Genomic DNA, 22,568 nt, shown 5'->3' with positions numbered 1-22,568 from the left:
GCCTCCCTTCTAAAAGCTCCCATGATACCTCTCAGATTTTTCCTGAAACACTCTGAAGAGAAAGTGAGGCTAGGATTAATTTTCTTCTTGCATTGGTAGGGTCCTGAGGAACCGTCTGATTTTGGGGGGGTCTCCAAATACATGCTATGTCTTTCCACGTGGTCACCACACAATCACCTAAATTAGTTGAAGCCCAGAGGCCTTGGGCTATGAGGAAGATAATGCAGTTCGTTATGCTAATTTCTATTTGTATTTGAGATGTCCTGGGGATTCAGTGAGCGTTGGCTTCCAGAGGATCCAAGGAGCTCTTGGGCTCAAGAACACTAACTGTGGCTACACCCAGTTAGCACCCTCTGGCCTCCTCTAAGGCAGCCTCGGTCTGAGCTGCCACTGGAACACCTGCAACAGGAACCAGCAACAGAACTGCTGCCCTTACTCTAAGCGGAGAAGGTGGGCCCAGCGCTCCTGGGTACCTCTCATCCCTTCTCTGTATGCACCATACCTCACCCTCTTTTCTCCCTGGGTTACTGACCCTCCCCTTTTCTTCCTCCTTTGGATCTGAAGGTGAGAAGAAGGCATGGTTTATTTTAGCCCATACGTAGTCTGCCTGTGTTCTCTGGAGAGGGCCCATTGGAAGGCGGGGGGGAAGAAACTGCCTGCTTTTAGTCTCAATGTAGAAGCTAAAAAAGATATACCAGACTTAAATATTTCTTTTTAAATTGAAACACCTGATCCTTGGGTCATTTGAAGGAGAATGGTCTTAACATCAAGGTCAAATGGGATCCTTTTTTGGTACAACCAGAAATTGCTTAAAATCAGATGAAATTTTCATCTTCATATTTGAATTGTACATTTCTTGCCAGCTTTTTATTTTCCCTAGAGTTTTCAGTCACCTTTCTTTTCCTTGTTGATAAAAGAATAATGTGCCTTTACCATATCCTCAAGTTTTTCAATGCTACTACTCATGAAATTGACTGTAATTCTACCTTTTACTCCTACAGACAATTCCCTGGAGCCCTTCATTTTCTTGCTCTGATGGGGCTCAACCAGATGTTGTAATGCCTTTAGCACAGCTGTCATTCTGGGACTTCCCTTCTTTGCTCTCCTGAGATAGAACCATTGTTTTCCAGAGTTCGTGGCTTTATCTTTTTTCTTTTTTCTTTTTTGCCCCTCATTTAACAGAATTACATCTTCAAGTAACGTTCTAAGAAAGGATACATGGGGGAAAAGCAGAATTTCTGCCCTGTTATGTCTGAAAATGTTTTTATTCTGCTTTCAAACGTAATTGTATTTTAGCTAAGTAAAAAATTCTCTGTTCAACTAAGAAGGAGCTGGTGTGGTCCATTAGAGAGCACTTGGCTATGACTCAGGACCTCTGTGTTCCAGCTCTAGCTCTGGCACTATGTATGCTTCTCTCCACGTGTAAAATGATGTGGTTGGATCAGATCACACGTGGTCAGCTTTGATCTGGCCCTCAAAGACATTCTGTGTGGCCAGCACAGTGACCCAGTCATCCGTCTCCTAGGTATTTACCCATGAAATGAAAATATATGTCCATACGAAGACATGTACAAGAACAGTTGTAGCTGCTTTATTCAGCTGTAGCTGCTATTATTTATAATAGCCCTAAACTGGAAACAAGCCAGATGTCCATCAACTGGTGAATGGATAAATAAATGGTGGTGCATCTATTATGTCTACATGTGGGTAATTTTCATTCATCCTGCTTTGCTCCTGGTAGGTCATTTCAATCTCAAGTCTCACTTTTCAGGTCAGGTACACAGGGAAAGCTGGGGCACCACCGTGGGAGCACACAGTAACTGTGTCGAGAAATGGTGTGCAGGAGACCCAAGGCTGGGGGCGGGGCGGGGGGGAGGGTGGGACCACAGCGGAAATTATGGCACTTCTGCTGACATGAGGCCTGAAGCATGGAAGGTGGTCACCAGACCTAGCCTGGGCCTGTGGCTGCCGAGAGACTGTCTACTCTGGAAGCATGACTGGGGCAGGACACCACCAGATGTCCCCACCCACAGGCCCTGCAGACAGACTCTGCAGCAGGAGCAGGAAAAAACAAATATAGCCAAGAGAAGCCTCCTTTCTCCTGCAATGGTCCTCCCGCGCCCCCTACTGGCAAAGCGTAGCATCACACTCAACGAGGAGAAATCTTCCAAGATTTCTTTAGGGCACAGCAGGTACTCAAGGGTGAACTGGGACCTGAGAGGCAACAGATTGGTAACAAGGGCACTTTCTAAAAGCCATTTCTTGCCCTTTACTCTCTTTCTGTTCCTTCTTCTTTGCCTTCTGTTGTCACTTTGTGGTTGTAACAACTTCTTGAATTTTTCTGTGGGCACTAATTTTTTTCTCTTCCATTCCTGGGCTCATCGTTGCTTCATCTGTAGTAAGTTTTTCTGTTTGTGTATCTTGTTATTCTCCTTCATACTGCTGTTTTTCCTTATAAGTCTGAAAATCTTTACTGCTCATTCATATTTATTTAAAAAGAACGATGCTGACCATTCCAGCGGCACATGGGGTTTCTTCTACTGTGTTGTTAGTATGTCATTTTCACAGTGGGTCTCTTCCCTCAGCAGGAGGTCTGCCTGGGAACTCTGGGCTCATGGGTGGGGTGTGTGAGCTGGCAGGCTTCACTTCAGCGTGACTGAGCAGGAACAACCCATTGACAGGATGTACTCCCAAACACACAAGCAAAAGGGGCTTTGCACCAGAGTGGCCAACATCTAGCTTTCCCTAGATAGTCCTTCAGTGTCATTAGCCAAAAAGCTGATCATTTTCATCAGGGGATAAAAAATCAGGCACCATCTCTCAGACTGGTCAATGCCCATGGTATATCATTGTTACACATTTTTTTGCTGTTGTAATATTCATTCTTTTGTTTTATTTTTAGATTGTACTTTGGTTGGTAGGTTTTACATTGTTACAAATTTTTAATTTTTATTTTCGAGATGAAGTTGCAGCTCACTGCACTTTCTAATTCTCCACTTCACCCCCATCCTCCATTTTACTTGCCTGCTCTAAGCCCAGAGCCTCTCTGGTGGGTCTTAGGAGCAACTTACCCCTCACTTTTCTGCAGGCCTCGTCGAGTGAATTCTAGTTACGTAAGCTTTCCTCCACTTGGTTTCATTTGTTACCACCCTTCCATCGTTTTCCACCTTCTAGAAATTTGTTGAAATCTCTCATCTGCTGATGAACTTTTTTGTTTGTTTTTTTGTCCACTGTCAAGGGTTTATACTTTTTTACACTCTAGTGAATGTCCATCATTTGAATTGGTAGCTTCTTCATAAACTTTATATGATCTATCTTGAGTCAATAAAACAGCCTTGCAAACAAGTCAAGATTTTACCAGACCAACAATTTCAAGAAGAAAAATAAAAAAAATTTTTAATAATTTTAAAATTGTAAAATAATCCTCAGAAACTCTTACCAAAATGTCAAGTTTGGATTTTATCCCACTCCCTGGATCTAACTATTCAAAGAGAAAACATAGCCCAAACCTGACCTAGTTAACAGCTGGGATTGAAGGTCATTTGTCAGTTGGGGGTGGGGAGAGGGGCAGCCCTAGGGACAGAGAACTCAGCCCCTTGGTTGGGGGTGTGAACTGCTTACCCTGGAGCTTGGTGACCATCCCTGGTGGGCAGATGGGGCGGATGACGCAGCGGGCACAGGAGTTGGAGGCTGACGTGGCACAGAACATGCCAGGTCGACACTCGCAGACGCGGGAGGAGTTCCACGTGCAGGGTGTCTTCTCCACGAGGTGGTCTGCGGGACAGAGAAGGGTCCTGAGGAAAGACTGGGATGGAGAGGGCAGGGGTCCAGAGAAGCCCCAGCAGGACAGAGACATATTTGCCCAGGAGCACATGCTCATTTGATGATTCCGTTGAGCAGATCTTTTGGTGCACAAAATAATTATGCTGAGCGAAAGAAGGCAGACAAGAAAAGGTGTATATAGGGACTTCCCTGACAGTCCAGTGGTTAGGACTCCGAGCTTCCACTGCAAGGGACACAGGTTCGATACCTAGTCACGGAAGTAAGATCCCGCATGCCACGTGGCACAGCCAAAAAAAAAAGGAGTATATACTCTATGATTCTGTTTATAGGAAAAGCCAGAAAATGCAAATTATTCCATAGTGACAGAAAGCATAACTGTTTCCTAGGAATGGGAGCAGAGGCAGGGAGCGACGGGAGGGATGGTAAGGAATATGTGGAAAGCTTTGGGGGTGACGGACAGTTCACTGTCTTGACTGTGGTGATGGTTTCACAGCTACACACATATGACAAAACCTATCAAACTGCACACTTTAAAAGTGTGCATTTTATTGTATGTCAACTATATCTCAATAAAGCTATTAAAAGAAAAAAATCCCCCCAAAATAAAATAAAATAAATTTTTAAATAAAGAAAATAATTCAGAGAACAGGAGTGAGTGGGCATGGATAGAGATGAACCAAGACTGGCCCTGACTGATAATTCTTTAAAACTGGGTGATAGTCCATAACCAGTCCTGATTCTCTCTACTTCTGAATATGTTTGAAATTTTCAATGATGAAAAGTGGGTTTTTTCAAAAATCAAAAAAAAATTGTTAGTGGTTTTGTAAAAGAAGAAGTATAATAATGCATTTATACATGTTTGGGGATATTCTACATGCTCTGATTATGGGTGAAAATAGAATGACTGTATCAGTAGTTTAGACAAATGTGATTCGCTCAATAAGGACATTTCTCAATTGGTGGGATACTTACAGGCTTAGAAGCCTTGCACGATAAAGATAAGGGACTGCACAGTGTCTTCCTGAAACCTCTCATTATTACTTATAATATGGTATTAACATAACCGAGTGTGTGCAAGGCAGTGTTCTTAGTGCTCTATCCAGATTAACCCGGTTTAACAACTCCCAGAACAGGTCTCTGAGAGAGGTCTATTATTCTGCACATTTTACAGATGAGGAAACTGAGGCCCAGAGAGGTTAAGAAACTTGCTTGAGCTTATAAGCTCCCAAGCAGTAGAGGCAAGACTTGACCCCAGCCACTTGGGCTCCACTCCACAGGGTTGCAGGGCTTCAGTTATTCAAGTTGAAGGAATTCTTGGGCCCAGAGCCATCTCTTGTTTCCCCATCTGACACAGCAGCTGTGACATTATATTTTTCCAGGAATGGCCACAGCAATAGCTCTGGGTCTGTCTGCTCTTCCAGAGCTCGGCCACTTACCCATCAAGAAGCATGGTCCCTGGTCGGGGAACTAAGATCCCACATGCCATGCGGCACAGCCAAAAAAAGAAAAAAAAAAAAAAAAGGCTTTTTTTTTTTCCTTCCATGACTCAAGGCGGGCCCTGTGACCGCCTCCACAGGCAGAATGTAGTGGAAGTTACTCCGTGTAACTTCCGAGCCTGGGTCATAAAAATGGGTATGGTTTCTACACCCCACCCCACCCCAACTCATCTTTGAGTCCAGCACCCAGGACTTGAGGACGCCCGAAGCAGGCCATATAGAGGCCGACATGGAGAGGATCTGAGGGCCCAGCCCGCAGCCGCATCAACCCCAGACCCGAGAATGAAAAAGCTTTCAGATGATTCCAGCTCCAGGCTTCAAGTTTTCCAGCTGAGATCCCAGACATCGTGGAGCAGAGACCAGGTGCCCCACGGTGCTGGGTCTGAATTCTGTCCCACAGACTCCACGAGTACAGCGAATAGTTGCTTTTCATCACTCAGTTTTGAGAAAATTTGCTCTGTGACCTTAGTAATTGGAACAGTGACCCCAGCGACCACGAACGGAGTGTCCTTTTCCCCACTTGGCCTCCCTGGACTCCAGTCCGTGTTGCTGCAGAGACAGAATCAGGCCTCCCGCCGGTGGTGGTGGCCACTGTGAGTGGGCCGGGGCTACAGCCATGGCAGCCCGAGGCCTGGGCAGCTGCTTGGATGTCACAGGGAGGCTGGTGGTGCTGTGAGGCTGCGGGGAGCTGGCCGCAGGGGAAACTCTGGCAGGTCGTCATCCCACCGTGCATATAGCAGTCAGTCTCTAAGTGCTTGTGCAGAGGCGCTTTAAGAGGCAGCACAGTGGAGTGATGAGCTCAGAACCCAGTGGCAGACTCCCTAGTTCAAATCCTGGCCCTGCCATTTGCGAGGGCTTGTGGCCCTTGGAAGCCCCCTGACTTCCCCGAGCCTCAGTTTCCCCTTCTGTAAAATGGGGGCAATCGCAATCCAGGCATCATAGGATACATACAAAAATAATGAGACAAGCTTGAAACAGGTAGGTGATCGACAAATATTTCCTTGCAGGAAAGACTGAGTGAATGGAAGCTCTCTGAAAAGGGGTCACGGCCATCAAAACCCACAATCGTGAGTAGGAGTCACTAGAAGCCAACTGCTCAAAAAACGCCAGCAAGGTGAACCAGGCTCCCAAGGGCTGAGCATCCGAGACCAAGCTCAAGGCTCCCACCCCCAGATTCTTGGCCGCTTGTCTAAGACCCCACCTGCTCCCTGGAAGGAGCCTCTGGAGGAGAAACAAGGCCCTTACCTCCTGAACAGCTCACACAGGCTGTGCAGCGACCGTCCCTGTCCAGGTAGTAGTCAGGGTCACACTGCTTCCTGCAGTCGGAAGACCCCTGAGGGCATGGCTGTTGCAGGGTCAGCCCTGGGAAAAGAAGCAGAGAAGCTTCAGGCCAGGCCACCTTGACAGAGGCCTCGCCCTCATCCTACCACCACCCCCATTACTGAAGCCCCCCAGCTCCAGGGCCAGCTCCCAAACTCTGCATATGTCCATCAGTCCTTCAGAGGGAGTCCTGAGGCTCAGAGAGGGAAGGAACGTGTCTAAGGCCACACAGGAGAAGAGTGCTAACTGCCTCCTAACTGCCCCCACCCCCGCTTCCAGTCCCTCCTCTCTGCCAGAGCCCTCTCCCCAGTCTCACTGCTCTGTCACTGCCCTGCTCCGAACTTTCGTAGCCACTTTCCCTTTGAGTTCAGCAATGAGGCAAGAATGCCTACTATCACAACTTCTATTGAGTTTGGTCCTGGGGATCATAGGCAATGCAATAAGGCAAGAAAAAGAAATAAAAGAGGTAAGGTTTAGAAAGGAAGATACCAAGCAGTTATGGAGAGATGATATCATTGAGTGCACAGATAATCCAAAGAGTCTGAAGATACATTATTAGAAGAAATAAGTGAGTTTCACAAGGTAGTTGGATAGAATGTTATTATATCAAAATCAATGGAGCATCTATATATTTCTATTGAACCACAAGAAATTGCCATTTTGATAGTACAGAAACAGTCAAATACTGGCATTTCACATAGTTCAAAATAACACTAACAATAAAAAGTTAGAACATGAAATATTAAAAAAAGATACCATTTACATCATCATCAGAAATACCAAATACTTAGAAATCTAACCAAAAGATGTAAATATTTCTACACAGACAATAATAAAACATTATTCGGAGAATTTAAAGAAGGCCTAAATAGGGGTGGGAGGGATAAATTACGAGTTTGAGATGAACATATATATATATGTTGGGATTAACATATATAACATATATGTTTGGGATTAACATATATAACATATATTTTACATATATACACTACTATATATAAAATAGATAATCAACAAGGACCTACTTACAGCACAGGGAATTCTATTCAATACACTGTTATAACCTATATGGGGAAAGAATCTGAAAAAGAATAGATATATGTATATGTAGAACCGAATCACTTTGCTGTACACCTGAAACTAACACAACATTGTAAATCAACTATACTCCAGTATAAAATAAAAATTTTTTAAATAAAAATTAAAAATAAAGAAGACCTAAATAAATGTAGAGCTATACCATATACTCAACACTGCAGAGGTGGATTCTCTTCAAACTGATCTGTAGATTCAATGCAATCCCAATTAAAATCCCAATAGGATATCTTATGACATTTGAAAAGCTGATTCTAAAATTTATGTGGATATGCAAATTACCAAGAACAGCCAATACACTGTTGAAGACCAAAGTTGGAGTAGTTGCTTAAGCATCCAGACTTACTGAAAAACTATAGTAATTAGAGAGAATGATATTCACACGGAATACACAAAGAGACCAATGAATAGAATAGAGACTCCAGAATCCTGCCCATACATATATGGACCCTTGATTTACAACAAAGATGGCATGTGAAACAGTGGGGAAAAGACAAGTTATTTGATAAATGGCGTGGGTTCAACTGAATTTTCATGGGGACTCTTTAAACAAAGGCAAAACAGCAATGACCTTAGAAAATAAAGGTAGGGTGTCATTGAGATTTCAGCGGAGGAGAAGCCTTACAAAGCAGAACATGAAAAGCGCTACTCATAAAGGAAAAGATGACACTGAAATTAAGAACGTCTCTTCATCAAAAGACACTGTAAAGAGGATGAGAAGGCAAGCCACAGGGTGGGAGAAGATGTTGTGAACACAACTATAGGACAGAGAATTACAAGAAGTCCTACAAATCAAGTTTTTAAAAAGAGAGCAATGAAAACATACATTCACACAAATGTTTTTCATTATAGCCCCGAAATGGAAACCACTCAAATATCCAAAAACTGTTTGGATGAACAAAGTGTGGTATCCCTATACAATGGAAGGCTATTGGGTAATAAACAGGAGTGAGCTGAGGACCCCAATTTGTCACCATGGGAACCAGGGGGGTCATCAAATCGACACCTGCAGAGGCTGGCCTGCTCTGCTGCGTGTCCCAGCACCTGCCTCAGTGTCTTGCACCCAAAACGTGAAACGAATGAGTCCTTCCATCATCTACTCTGGCCCTCGAAGCCCCCAGCCCCAGAAGACCTGGAGACCCTCTTCTCCCCACACTGGGAAAGACCACAGCTCGGTGCCTGCCTGCCCTGACTGCCACACACCGTCGCCCAGCCATCGGACACCGTTTCCCTGGAGACAAGCCCACAGCTTCTCTGGAGAACTTACCTGGATCTGGATTGAGCTTCCCCACGGAGGAGCTAGAGTGGGCAGCGATTTTAGAAGCATCTTCTGGGGCAAGGGGGTTGTCCCCTCCAAGAAGTGTGGTCCTGGCATCAGAGCTTGCTGGAGAAGTCAGGGTGGGCTGGGCCTGGGGGATGGTGCTGCTGGGAAGGAAGCGGGAGATGGGACTGGCAATTTTTCTGATGGGGCAAAGGGAGTCTGTGCTCAGGGATAACCGTTTCTATAGAGAATAGGTCCCCAGATGCTCTGCCCACAGCCTCTGGCAGGCCCACTGTCAGCTCCTGGGAGTAACGGCTGTGTTTTCTAGGCCTTCTCGGTCTCCTGTGTGCTCAGGGCAGGCTGGGCACACAGTAGGGCCTCAAATGACTTGTGGGCTTGGCAGAGAGGCTCCCTGGGCTGAACCCCATCTTTACCCGCAGCCAGCAGTGCCCTGGACCTCCTATGGAGTGGGACAGCCCCACGCTAAGGTCAGCAGGATAGGAGGGGGCCGGGAGTCACCTGGCAGGGGCCTTGCAGTCCTGCGGGCTGGCGCTGCAGTTGGGGCTGGCCCCTGGGGAAGGCAGCTCACAGACAGTGTTCCTCTGCGCTGTGCCTGCAGGGAGGATGGTGATGCCTTCAGACTTGGTATTACAGAGCCAGAGGCTCCAACATACACCTTTTACCACCGCAACCCAGGAAAACACAGTGGCCATCTGATGTTTGTGCCTGCCCAGCATGCGTTCCCTTTTGGGGTAAAGCCGTCCAATTTTCCCTGGAGAATTACACCTCCCAGTCTCAATGTCTGTGATAAGGGGCTGGGACCCCACTTCAGGCATAGCCATGGGACCAGGCTGGACCAATCAATCCATCCCATTCCTCTGGACATGATGGACTGGTTCAGGGGTGGGCACAGGACCCAAGACACGCCTATGAGATGCAATTTCAAGATTTTATTTTGGTTGTTGGAAATGTGGGAAGGAGAAGCTGTCTTTCCACTAGGGTTGGGTAGGAAGCAAGCCAGGAGCTGCTGGTAGGTATTTTACAGACAAACCAACACATAGGGTAGTAGAGATGATAGACGGGAAAAGACAGAGCTCCTGGATCCAGCCATGCCTTAAGCGCCACAAAACTATCCTCAGACACTTCAGTTACATGAGCCAAAAACATTGTAACTTGCAAGCCAAAGAGTACTGGAGACTACTGGGTGGAAGGAAAAGTGGAGAAGAAAACACATAGTGCTTTCAATCAAGTGGACTTGAGTTTGGAAGTTTTGGTAGAGGAGGGCATGAGCAATGCTGACTTATCGCATCCATCTGCACTGTGGTGGGGTGATAAGACCTGGGCATAAGGTTCAAACACCGGATTAGATACTCCCTGCTTTGTGGTCTTGAGCAATTAATTACCTGCCATCTCTGAACCTCAATTTCCTCACTTATAAAATGGGGCTAATACAGTCTTATGACGTCTGGAGAATTTCAGGGGAGAAAGCCTATGCAAGGTCTTAGTGTAAGGCTTAGCGATAAGCTTGATCTGGGACAGAAACTACTTTCCATTCTACAGCGGAAGAGACTGAGGTCCTGCGAGTTGCTCAGTGGGAAGTCCCACAGAGGAATCTAGAAGTTAGCCAGGCTTTCGCAGCCAAAGGTTGGAGCACTTCTAAAGCAGTGCTGTCCAATAAAATATGTCAATCACACGTCATCGTTTTAAATTTTTTAGTAGCCACATTTTAAAAAGTAAAAAAGAAACAAGTGAAATTAAGCAATACGTTTATTTAACCCAATATATCTAAAATATTATGCTAATAGGTAATCAACAAAAAAAAATAATTAATGAGATGTTTTACATTCTTTTCCTATACTAAGTATTTGAAATCCGGGGCATATTCTATCCTGACAGCACATCTCAGTGCGACTGGCCACATTTTAAGCGTGGCCCGTGGCACCGCCTTGGGCAGCAGGTCTGGGGGCAGCAAAGAGAGGCCTCTGGCGCCTCCGTGTGGCAGGTGCAGGAACACCGTCGAGAGAGCTTCGCCAGCCCGAGCTGGTCCACAGGCTGGAGCAACAGAACTCAAGGCTACTTTTCTTAGAGATGCAAGAGTTTCTGAGCTGAAAAGCCCCCATGCAAGGCCTTCTAGTCACACCTCTGCATTTTACAGATGGGAAGACTGAGGCCCAGAGAGGACTGGGAACATGCCCCACGAGGCAAAGCTGTACAAAACCCCAGGTACCTGATGTCCAATCCAGAGCCCTTTCCACGCCACCACCTGCCCCTGCTTGTGGGTGGCAGGCTTCTGAGGGTCCCCCTGCTGAGGGTTCTGTGTGACCAGAGAGAATCCGGTCAGATTTGAACCCCACCACCCCCAGCTCTGATCTCCCTGTCACATCATTCAACACATATCTCTGAAGAGCAGATTCTGCGCCGGGTGTCTAATTAGGCAGTGGGGAGATGACCGTGGCCCTCACGAAACTACGGCCTAGGGAGGCAGACAAGCACTGACCACACCGAGACAGACACAAGTGTTCACCTCCATGTCGAGAAGTGACCTGGGAGAGGTCGGGAGGAGATGTCTGGACAGAGGGCTGAAAGCACAGTTGACTGAGTGAACGGGGAAGGAAGGGTGTCCCAGAAAGAGCGAACAGCATGTGCGAATGTGTGGTGGAGTGAGAAGCACGGTGCATCCCTGGTCCAAAATGGGAAACCAGCCCTCATCTTCCAGGAAACTCCCAGGACAGAAACTTCAGGTTTCTTTCTTGTGTATCAGGCATCAAAGAATTTCTACCCCGATTCTCAAACCAACCCAAGACCTCTTCCAGCCAGGGCGGTGCCTGGGACTCTCTGAGCCTGGGACCTGAGGTGCAGGGAAGAGGCAGCAGAGGCCTCCGTTTGCATCCCTGGCATCATCGTGATAGGAGATGCGATCCGTCCAACAGGAAGGAGGAGGTGGGAGGTGGAGAGTCATTGGGAGGTCTGCGGGGGGGAAGCATCGGCACCGATCGTGGTCCTGGGCGGTGGGGATACTCACCCTGGAACTTGACAACCATCCCTGTTGGGCAGACGGAGTGAGGCAGGCAGCGGGCACAGGAGTTGATGACTGATGTGCCACAGAACATGCCAGGCCGGCACTCGCAGACGCGGGTAGAGTTCCATGAGCACGGCTTCTTCTCCACGAGGTCGTCTAAGGGACACAGAGAGGGGTCACCGGGGACAGAGGGAGGGCGAGGGAAGGGACTCAGGAAAGTCCCAGGAGGGCTTCCCTGGTGGCGCAGTGGTTGAGAGTCCGCCTGCCGATGCAGGGGATATGGGTTCGTGCCCCGGTCCACGAAGATCCCACATGCCGCGGAGCGGCTGGGCCCGTGAGCCATGGCCGCTGAGCCTGTGCATCCAGAGCCTGTGCTCCGCAGCGGGAGAGGCCACAACAGTGAGAAGTCAGCGTACCGCAAAAAAAAAAAAAAAAGTCCCAGGGACAGTCCAGCGCGTGAGGGAGGATGCTGCTATGGCATTCTGTTGGGCAGGGCAGCGGGTATGCCCAGCCCTTCCTTCCAGAATGTTCCTGATGTGAGGACTAGAGGGCAGGCAGGGTCCATGAGGCAGCCTCCACCTCCCAGCCCGCATCCCTGGAGATCACTAAAATGGTATTAAAAAGAAATGAATGTCCCAATATTAAAATGGGCAAGAAAGACATGGAGGGGCATTAAATGCAAACTTCTCAGGGAAAGCAGCCAATTGGAAAGGCTACATACTGTGATTCCAACTACATGACCTTCGGGAAAAGACAAGACTACAGAGACGGTAATAAGATCAGTGGTTGCCAGGGCTTGGTAGGGGGTGGGGGAGGGGAAGATGAATGGGCAGGGCACAGAAGATGTTTAAAGCAGTGGAACTATTCTGTATGATGCTGCAGTCGTGGATAAATGACATTACACATGTGTCAAAAATCATACAACATACAACACAAAGAGTGACGCTTGGGCTTCCCTGGTGGCTCAGTGGTTGAGAGTTCGTCTGCCGATGCAGGGGACACGGGTTCGTGCCCTGGTCTGGGAAGATCCCACATGCCGCGGAGCAGCTGGGCCCGTGAGCCATGGCCGCTGAGCCTGCGCGTCCGGAGCCTGTGCTCCGCAATGGGAGAGGCCACAACAGTGAGAGGCCCGTGTACCACACACACAAAAAAAGAGTGACCCTTAATGTAAACTATGAACTTTAGTTAATAATGCACCAATATTGGTTCATCAACTGTAACAATGTACCACACTAATGCAAGATGTTAATACTGGGGAAAAGTGTGAGGAGAGCAGGCATGTGGGAAATCTCTGTACTTTCTGCTTGGTTTTTCTATAAACTGAAAACTGCTCTAAAAAAAAAGTCTATTAAGTTTTTTGGGGTTTTTTTTATGGGCAAAGGATTTAAGAAGACTTTTCTCCAGGGAAGATATACAAACAGCCAGTAAGCATATGAAAAGATGCTCAATGTCATAAGTCATCAGATGCATCTATTAGTCATCAAACCAAAACCACTATGACAGACCACGCCATATCCACTAGGGTGGATGGAATAAAAAAGACAGACAATGACAAGTGTTGGCGAGATATGGAGAAGTTGGAATCCTCATAGAATGCTAGCGGGAATATAAAGTAGGACAGAGCCGTGGAAGGCAGTCTGGCAGTTCCTCAAAAAGTTAAACATAGATTTACTCTATGATCCAGCAATTCCACTCTTAGGTACATACCCAAGACAACTGAAAACATATGTCCACACAAAAACATGTACATGCATGTTCATTCCAGCATGCTTCATAACAGCCAAAAAGTAGAAAGGACACCAATGTCCATCAACTGATAAATGGATAAACAAAATGTGTTATATCCATATAACACAATATTATTCAGCCATAAAAAGGAAGGAAGTACTGATACACACTACAACATGAATGAACCTTGAAAACACTATATAAAGTGAAAGAAGCCAGACCCTAAAAGCCACATACCACATGGTTCCATTGATATGAAATGTCCAGAGTAGGCAAATCCATAGAGAATGAAAGTAGATTAGTGATTGCCAGGGGCTGGAAGGAGGGGAGAATTGGGAGCTAAGGGGGTTTCTTTTTATTAGATAGTGGTGGTGGTTGCACATTGTGAATATAATAAAACCACAGCACTGTGCACTTTATTCATTTTTTAATAAATTTTCTTATTTATTTCTTTTTGGCTGTGTTGGGTCTTCGTTGCTGCGCGTGGGCTTTCTCTAGCTGCAGCGAGCAGGGGCTATGCGGTGCACGGGCTTCTCATTGTCGTGGCTTCTCTTGTTGTGGAGCACAGGCTCTAGGCACACGGGCTTCAGTAGTTGTGGCACGCGGGCTTCAGTAGTTGTGGCACGTGGGCTCTAGAGCGCAGACTCAGTAGTTGTGGCGCACGGGCTTAGTTGCTCCGCGGTATGTGGGACCTTCCCGGACCAGGGCTCGAACCCGTGTCCCCTGCACTGGCAGGCGGATTCTTAACCACTGTGCCACCAGGGAAGTCCCACACAGCACTGTACACTTTAAATGATGAATTTTATCTTTAAAAAAAAAATCACTGGTAAAAATAATAATTAAAGAATGCAAATATCCCTGGGAAAACAAGAAGGGGCATTTTTGGTCAACCAGAAATGATGAAGACTTCTTAAATATGGAGGGCAGATGGAATTGGATGGAAGGAGACCACAGCCCAAAACAAACCCCATACGACTGATTATGCTAGGATAGGCTCTGGGTGCTTGTCTCCAAGTGCGTGAATGGTAGGGGCAAGCGGGAGGGAATCCCACAAGGAGTGCAGCAGAAGCACCCAGGTGGGTCCCTCGCCCCACACTCCTCATCCAGTCACGCCACAGAGCTAGAAGCCAAGCGTCTCCCCAAGGATACTCGGGTGAGGTGAGCTGGGCGGCGCCCCCGGGCTGGTCAGCCGTGGGGGAAGGAAGGGACCCTGCAGACCCAGAGGACCAGCCTCTGACAGACCCCGCCTGGCACCTCCACCCCACCCGCTCATCCTCGCAGTCCCCGGAGGTGGATTTCACAAGCCCCACTTGCAGACCCCCACCCTACCCCAGTCATCAGATCCCACGTGCAGAACTCGAAGTCACCAAAGACCAGAAGAAACCAGCACCAAGAAAAAAGAGCCCCAAACTCCAACAGAACTAACGCTCAAGAAAACAGATAAAAGAGAAAACAGAGCAAGTCTTTGGAATCAGTATAATTAATATCCTCGGAGATGCAAAAGGATATTGCAGCTATGAGAAGGAATCCCCTGGAGCACAGTGATGCGTTCCCCAAATCCTGTGTCAAATGGACTCAGAGGAAGACTACATTTCCCAGCCTCCCTTGCAGATGGATAGGCGGTCATGTGACTTGGTTCTGGCCAATGGGGTGTGGGCAGCACTAATTAAAAGACCCCCCCCCCCCCCACGCCTGGCTCCTAAAACCATCTCGGGACCCTCTCCTCTCTCTTCCTTGCTGTAGTGACCCTGGTACAGCCCCTCACTCTCACCTGCAGCCTAGAAGCTGTACTGAGGAGAGAATAAAATCCTGATAATTTTCTAAAATCTGTAGACTCCACCTAAAGACAGTGGCTAGACATCCACGGAAAACTCAAGAAAAAACACTCTGAGTAACTGCCTGCATGTAATATCAAAGGCCTGGGCAGAGGCAGAAAAGACTGCGTGGACTTGCCAATTCCCTAGTTGGGGGAATGAGCAGAAGCTCCAGGAGTGGGGGGCACCCCTTTCTAGGCAGCAGGAGCTTGATAAAGACTATCTGACAGAAGAGAAGGCAGAGCCCCTGCCTCCATGACAACACCCATCTCTGGCTGCTTTCTGACCCCCACCCAGGCCGCCCTCAGGCTCCTAAAACAAGTTTCAAAGGTAACAGTCAGGATTCCTCAAGAAATTAAACATAGAATTCCCACATGATCCAGCAGTTCCACTGCTGAGTGTGTAGAGAATTGAGAGCAGGGACTTGAACAGCTATTTGTACAACTATGCTCATAGCAACAATATTCACAATAGCTAAAAGGAGTAAACAACCCAAGTGTCCATGGACATCAACGGATAAACAAAATGTGGTAGATCCATCCAATGGACTACCATTCAGCCTTAAGAAGGAAGGACATTCTGACACATGCTACAACATAGATGCACCTTAAAGATATTACGCTAAGTGAAACAGGTCACAAAAGGATAAATATTGTATGATTTCACTTCTATGAACATCCTAGAGTAGTCAAATTCATAGAGACAGAGAATAGAATGGTAGTTGCCAAAGGCTTGTGGTGAGGGTGTGGGGAGTGATGAGGAACTAGTGTTTAATGGGGAGAGAGTTTCAATTGGGGAAGATGAAAAAGTTCTGGAGCTGGATGATGGTGATGGTCACCCAAAAATATGAATGTACTTCATGCCGCTGAACAGTACATTTTTAAATGGTTAAAATAATAAATTGGGCTTCCCTGGTGGCGCAGTGGCTGACAGTCCACCTGCTGATGCGGGGGACACAGGTTCGTGCCCCGTCCGGGAAGATCCCACATGCGGCTGGGTCCATAAGCCATGGCTGCTGAGCTCGCGCGTCCGGAGCCTGCGCTCCACAACGGGAGAGGCCACAACAGTGAGAGGCCCGCGTACCGTATACCGTAATAATAATAACAATAAATTTTATGTTACGTATATTTTACCACAATTTTTTTAAAAAAAGTAATTCTTGAGAATTCCCTGGTGGTCCAGGGATTAGGACTCGGTGCTTTCACTGCCGTGGCCCAGGTTCAATCCCTCGTTGAGGAACTAAGACCTCGCAAGCCCCACTGCACAGCCAAAAAAAAAAATGTAACCCTGAGAGTCCCCAGCTGATGCTCTGAGCTGGGAAGACGAACTCAAGGCCAGTGAGATGGGGCAGGTGTGAAGGAGAAATCCCTCATACTGTATCAAGGACAGAGCTGCTGCCCTGGCTGAGCTCAAGCAAGAAGGAAAAATATAAGAAGGCGACAGTGCAAACACGCTATAGCAGGAAAGATGGAAGGGAGGGAGGAGGGAAGACAAGAAAAAGAGAAAGATCTAAAAAAGACAGGAATATAGTTTGCAAGGACAAAGAACCCAGCCTGCAACTAACAAGCAATCCCAGGAGTGCTTCGCACTATAAAGGAACTTAATAAGAATAGTAATTCAATAAAGGAAGAGCTCAAAAAAAAGTTGATGTTTTAAAAGGATGAGATAAGAAGGAAGACTGCAGAGCAAAAGAAAACAAACTGAGACGCACAACACCATAATTAGAAATTCAGTAAGTGAACTACCAGTGTCCTGGGGGCCCTGTCTTGCCCTGGGCAGCAAGAAACAAAAAACATTAGACAGAAAATTGAGTTAACGGCATAGAGAAAAGATTGAGAAAATACTGGTGAATGCAAGGTAAAAAGACAGATATTAATGCAATTAATGAAGATGATTGATAGACAAGGAGGAAAGGCAAAGACAATCAAACATAAGAATAATTGGTATCCATCAAGTGGACACTGAGATATATCTATTTAGCCGAGATAAAATCCATGTCAGTTCCCCTGAAATGAAGGAAGAACTAAATCTGCAGATAGAAAAGACATACCAGATACCGGGAAGATTTGTTTCCAAACAATTAATATCAAGGCATATTCTGGTTAAGTTTTTGATCCTTAAGACTAGAGAAAGAATAATTCTTGCAGTCACCTACAAAGAGGGGGAAAGAAACTGACTGCAGACTCCTCCACAGCAATATCCATCACGAGAAGACAGTGCACCAATGCCCACCAAGTTCTAGAGAAAATACGTCCCAGGCATAATATTATACCCACCCAAGTTGTCATTCCAGTTTAAAAGCAACAAATATTCTCAAACATGAAAAAAGTGAAGGAAGGTGCAAAGATGAGTCCTCCCTGAAAAGTCCACATGACAGTGAAACCTAACCAATCAAGTGACAAATCAAACTGAAAAATTCAAGAATGAGAAGCCGTGATAAATGGACTCATAGGGCACAATGAATGAATTTAAATAGCAAAGTAAAGCTAACATGCCAAGGGACTTAGGGCTACAGAAAAGATGATAAACATCGTAGACTATGACGATGCAAAAATAATGTAAGCAATAAAAGTCTGGAAGAGGATGGGGAGGCCAGCGAGCCATTCATTTTTTTTTTTTTTTTTTTTTTTTGCGGTACGCGGGCCTCTCACTGTTGTGGCCTCTTCCGCTGCGGAGCACAGGCTCCGGACGCGCAGGCTCAGCGGCCATGGCTCACGGGCCCAGCCGCTCCGCGGCATGTGGGATCTTCCCGGACCGGGGCACCAACCCGCGGCCCCTGCACTGGCAGACGGACTCTCAACCACTGCGCCACCAGGGAAGCCTGAGCCATTCATTTTTCATTACAGGGAGTCAAGCAACTCTCTGCTACCCCAAAATTGAAACAAGTAGAATATGACTCTACCAGAAGAGAGAGTCATTCCTTAAATGATTCCTAGCCACTTATTGATTTTCATAACCTCTTTTGTTAATTTCAGAGGGTTTTTTTTTTTTTTTTAGGAACTACTGTCTCTTGTGATAGTTTAGCTTCTTCACTTAGGTTCCTTCTTCCTCTGATATATTTGAATAAAGTTAAATATAATCATTTTCACGCTATAAATAGTATGATCCCATCCTCTTAAAGATCCCTTCTTTCTATGTGTGTATAGTCTGTCTGGCTACGAACCTACCCATTCTTCTCTCTTTGGAGAGGGACAGAGAGGTATCAGTCACCCACTGATGGGGGAAGGGCAGAGTTGACTTTCTTCTTTACACTTGTGTATTGCTTGAATTTTTATGATGGACGCATATAACTTTTGTTTAATAAAATGTGGTCATTAATTTAAAATTTTTTAAAGATACACCAGTGAAATGCTAACATAAACAAGAATGGCAATATTAATGTCAAACAAAAATGGAATTAAGGCAAACACATTATAAGAAACAGAGAGGTGTATTTCATGTTGGTAAAACGTCCAACCCACCAAGATAGCATGATACTCATCAACATTGTACCTAATAACATAGCTTTGACATTTATAAAGCAAAAGTAGAACACAAGGAAAATCTGATGAAAAACAAGCATATTGGAAGATAAATTTTAACATGTCTATCTCAAAAACCAACCTCTGTGAAGGTGACAAAATAAATAAGGATGCATATTATTAAAATAACATAATTAACAAGCTTGATTAGATAGGTATACATGGAATTTTGTACACAACAAGCAGAATATGCATTTTCCCCCCAAACACACTAAACATACTAAAACGCATGAAAATGTATTAGGCCACAAGAAATCTCAGCAAATTTCCCCACCTCACGCCCAAAAAAACCCAACAAACGCGAGGTAGCACACAAACCATATTCACTACCCACAATAAGAAATTAACAAAGAAAGCACTTATTGAAGAAGTTCTCCTGGAAGCACTGTGGTCTTAGGGAAAGAACAAAGCCCTTGGTGTCAAACCAGCAGCTAAAACTCTAGTGCTGCAAATTACCACAACGTTGTAATTTTGGAAATGCCCTTAACTTCCCTAAACCTCAGTTTCCTCACTGTAAATCTAGGATAAGAAAAGGATCTTCCCCTAGGGGGTTAGCAAAGATTAAGCTTAATACATGGGACTTCCCTGGGGGCGCAGTGGTTAAGAATCCGCCTGCCAATGCAGGGGACACGGGTTCGATCTCTGGTCCAGGAAGACCCCCACATGCCACAGAGCAACGAAGCCCGTGTGCCACAACTACTGAGCCCGCGCGCTTAGAGCCCGTGCTCCGCAACGAGAGGCCACCACAGTGAGAAGCCCACACACTGCAATGAAGAGTCGCCCCCGCTCGCCGCAACTAGAGAAAGCCCGTGCGCAGCAGCGAAGACCCAACGCAGCCGAAAATTTTTAATTATTTAATTAATTATTTATTTATTTAAAGTAAACTTAATACATAAGTGTGAGTCCCTCCCTTGAGGAAACATGGTAACTAAGTCTCTCTAAAAAGTATGGATGCAGGGAATTCCCTGGTGGTCCAGTGGTTAGGACTCGGCACTTTCACTGCCGAGGGCCTGGGTTCAATCCCTGGTCAGGGAACTGAGATCCCACAAGCCGCACGGCGTGGCCAAAAAAGAAAAAAAAAATATGGATGCAAAAGATCATGGTTGATACCAATTCACAAATCCAGAGGGGTAAACTGAGGCACCAGGGGGCTGATTCAGAGTACAGGCACCAAATCTTGATCCGCCCCACCTTTCAGATTCTCCGCCTCCGCTGCCTTCCCCACACCCCTGAGGCTCCCCATCCTCCCTGGAAGGAGCCCCCGGAGGAGAGACACAGCCCTTACCTCCAGAACAGCTCACACAGGCTGTGCAGCGGCCATTTCTGTCCAAGTAGTAGTCGGGATCACACTGCTTCCTGCAGTCATTGGGCCCCTCAGGGCACAGCTCCTTCAGGGAACGCCCTGGGGAAGAGAAGCAGAGAAGCTCCAGGTCAGGCCACCTTGGAGGGCCATTGCTGCTGGGGTGTGGGCAGGGCCTGCCTCAGAAAGAGATGACTCAGAGGTGACAGAGGTGGAGAGAAATGAACTCCTGAGGACATCATTCAAACCTGAGTTATGGCACCATGGACTACTCTGTTGTTGACTCAATTATTTCCCTTTTGTCTTGTTTAGGCCTGAGTTAGGTTGCTGTTCGTTACAACCAAAGGAATCTAGACCAGCAGATCTCAACATTTCTCGTGTCTCCTAGTCATTCTGGGAGAGCCTGTGGACCCTGTTCAGAATCACATTTTCAAGTGCACAAAGTAAAACACTTAGGATTATGAAGGAACCAGCTATGTTGGCATACAGTTATCAAAGCGTTAAACAAAATAATTTAAGATGTCATACATGTGATTCTTTGTAAGCTCATTAAATAAGATCTAATAACTACCATAGTTTCAAAGTAGTGATGAAAATCAACAATGTCTTATGATATCTGCAGCAGTTGTAATATAATATGAGAATACCTGATTTCTACTGGTGGAAAAGCTGCAGGTACTGCTATTACTGCTGTGCTTTGTTGCCTTAATTCATAATGGAAGGAATTCATAAAGGGAATTTTTGTTGGAGGCGAATGAAAATAAGTGAACTCAATCAGGTTCATGGCTTCCCTGAAATCTACTCACAGACTCTTGGGAGTCCATGGACCACAGGTAAGAGTCCCTGCTCTAGAATAACATGCAAGAACCTCTCAAAAGTACTAGCTTGATGGTACACATCCTCTAGCTCAGGAAACTTTAGTAGCTCCCCAGTGGGCTTTCAGAGAGGTAAATCTGACCCACCACTCCTTGCTGAAAACTTTCAAAGACTTCTCATGGCTCCCAGGATAGAGGTCTAGGTCCTTACCATGGTCAATGCCCACTCATATACCCCTGGCTCTATTCTCTAGCCACACTGGAGTCTCCCTGTTCCCCAAGGTGGCCATGCTCCCTTCTGCCCCAGGGCCTTTGCACAAGCTGGCCCTCTGCCAGGACTGCTTTTCCCCCTTTTCCCCTAGTAAACTCCCACTCAGCCTTCACATCATAGTCAAGGCATCACTTCCTCAGCAACTTGGACAGGACCCCTGTTATAAACCGTCAGAGACCCACATACCTTGCCCTCTTACACCTAACTCTGTTGTAATTTCATACTTATTTAGAGGATAAACTTAGTGCCTGGATTTCCCACATGAGTGTCAGCTCCTCAAGGATGGATCTTTCTGTGTCTGCTCACCAATGAGTCCCCTGTCACAGGGGCTGGCACGTATTTGATCAATACATGTTATGACAACCTAAGCAATGCAGACTCCTCAGCCTGGCACTCCCAGGGCTCACTCTTGTCTGCAGACTCCTGGTCTGGCATCATTGTACCTCATTTCCTTCATGTACTCTGTACCCCAGCCAGCCTGGGCCTCTCCATCTTTTCTCTAGCACGCCTCAGATGTCCTGGAATGTTGTTATGGGTTGAATTATGTGCCCCCCCCCGAAAAAAAAGTGATGCTGAAGTCCTAACCCTCCAGTATCTCAGAATGTGATCTTATTTGAAGACAGGGCCCCTACAGAGGTCATCAAGTTAAAATGAAGTCATTAGGGTGGGCCCTCATTCTGTACGACTGGTGTCCTTAGAAAAAGGGGGAAATTTTGGATACAGAGACAGATATGCACACAGGGAGATGCCCACGTGAAGAGTGGAGGTATGCTGCCACAAGCCAAGGAACCACCAGAAGCTGGGAGAGAGGTCAGAACCTTCCTTGGAGCCTTCAGAGGAAGCACAGCCCAGCCAACACATTGATCCTGGACTTCTAGCCTCCAGAACTGTGAGAAAATGAACTGCTGGTGTTGAAGCCACTCCGTTTGTGGTACTTTGTTCATGGCAGCCCAGGAAACTGATACGAGAGATACCCCCTCCATCTCCATTTCCACCCCAGGGAACCCTTCATATCTAGCCAGGTCAGGCTGAAACCACCCCCCACCATGGAACTTTCCTGATCACCTGATCCTTTCCAGATTCCCCTCCTGGGTCCCTTTAAAATCACCTCTCAGCACCAGGGGCTGTTCTGGCGTGAACTTTAG

General features: G+C 46.5%; 1 protein-coding gene across 1 annotated transcript in view; it reads right to left on the bottom strand.

The window, feature by feature from the left end:
* The window catches only part of TNFRSF8 (TNF receptor superfamily member 8), a gene marked incomplete at both ends in the record, with an annotated part of 64,868 nt that overhangs the window by 19,238 nt on the left and 23,062 nt on the right, over positions 1-22,568 (bottom strand). Inside the window, 6 exons of the mRNA XM_079696479.1 lie at positions 3,622-3,774; positions 6,525-6,641; positions 8,962-9,119; positions 9,475-9,568; positions 11,978-12,130; positions 20,323-20,439. Of these exons, the coding sequence (XP_079552605.1) occupies positions 3,622-3,774; positions 6,525-6,641; positions 8,962-9,119; positions 9,475-9,568; positions 11,978-12,130; positions 20,323-20,439 (792 nt within the window). The remainder of the gene's footprint in view (positions 1-3,621; positions 3,775-6,524; positions 6,642-8,961; positions 9,120-9,474; positions 9,569-11,977; positions 12,131-20,322; positions 20,440-22,568) is intronic.

This window comes from Hyperoodon ampullatus (genome assembly GCF_949752795.1).
Source record: "Hyperoodon ampullatus genome assembly, chromosome: 2".
Lineage (NCBI taxonomy): Eukaryota > Metazoa > Chordata > Mammalia > Artiodactyla > Ziphiidae > Hyperoodon > Hyperoodon ampullatus.
This window is presented reverse-complemented; position numbering and strand designations above follow the sequence as displayed.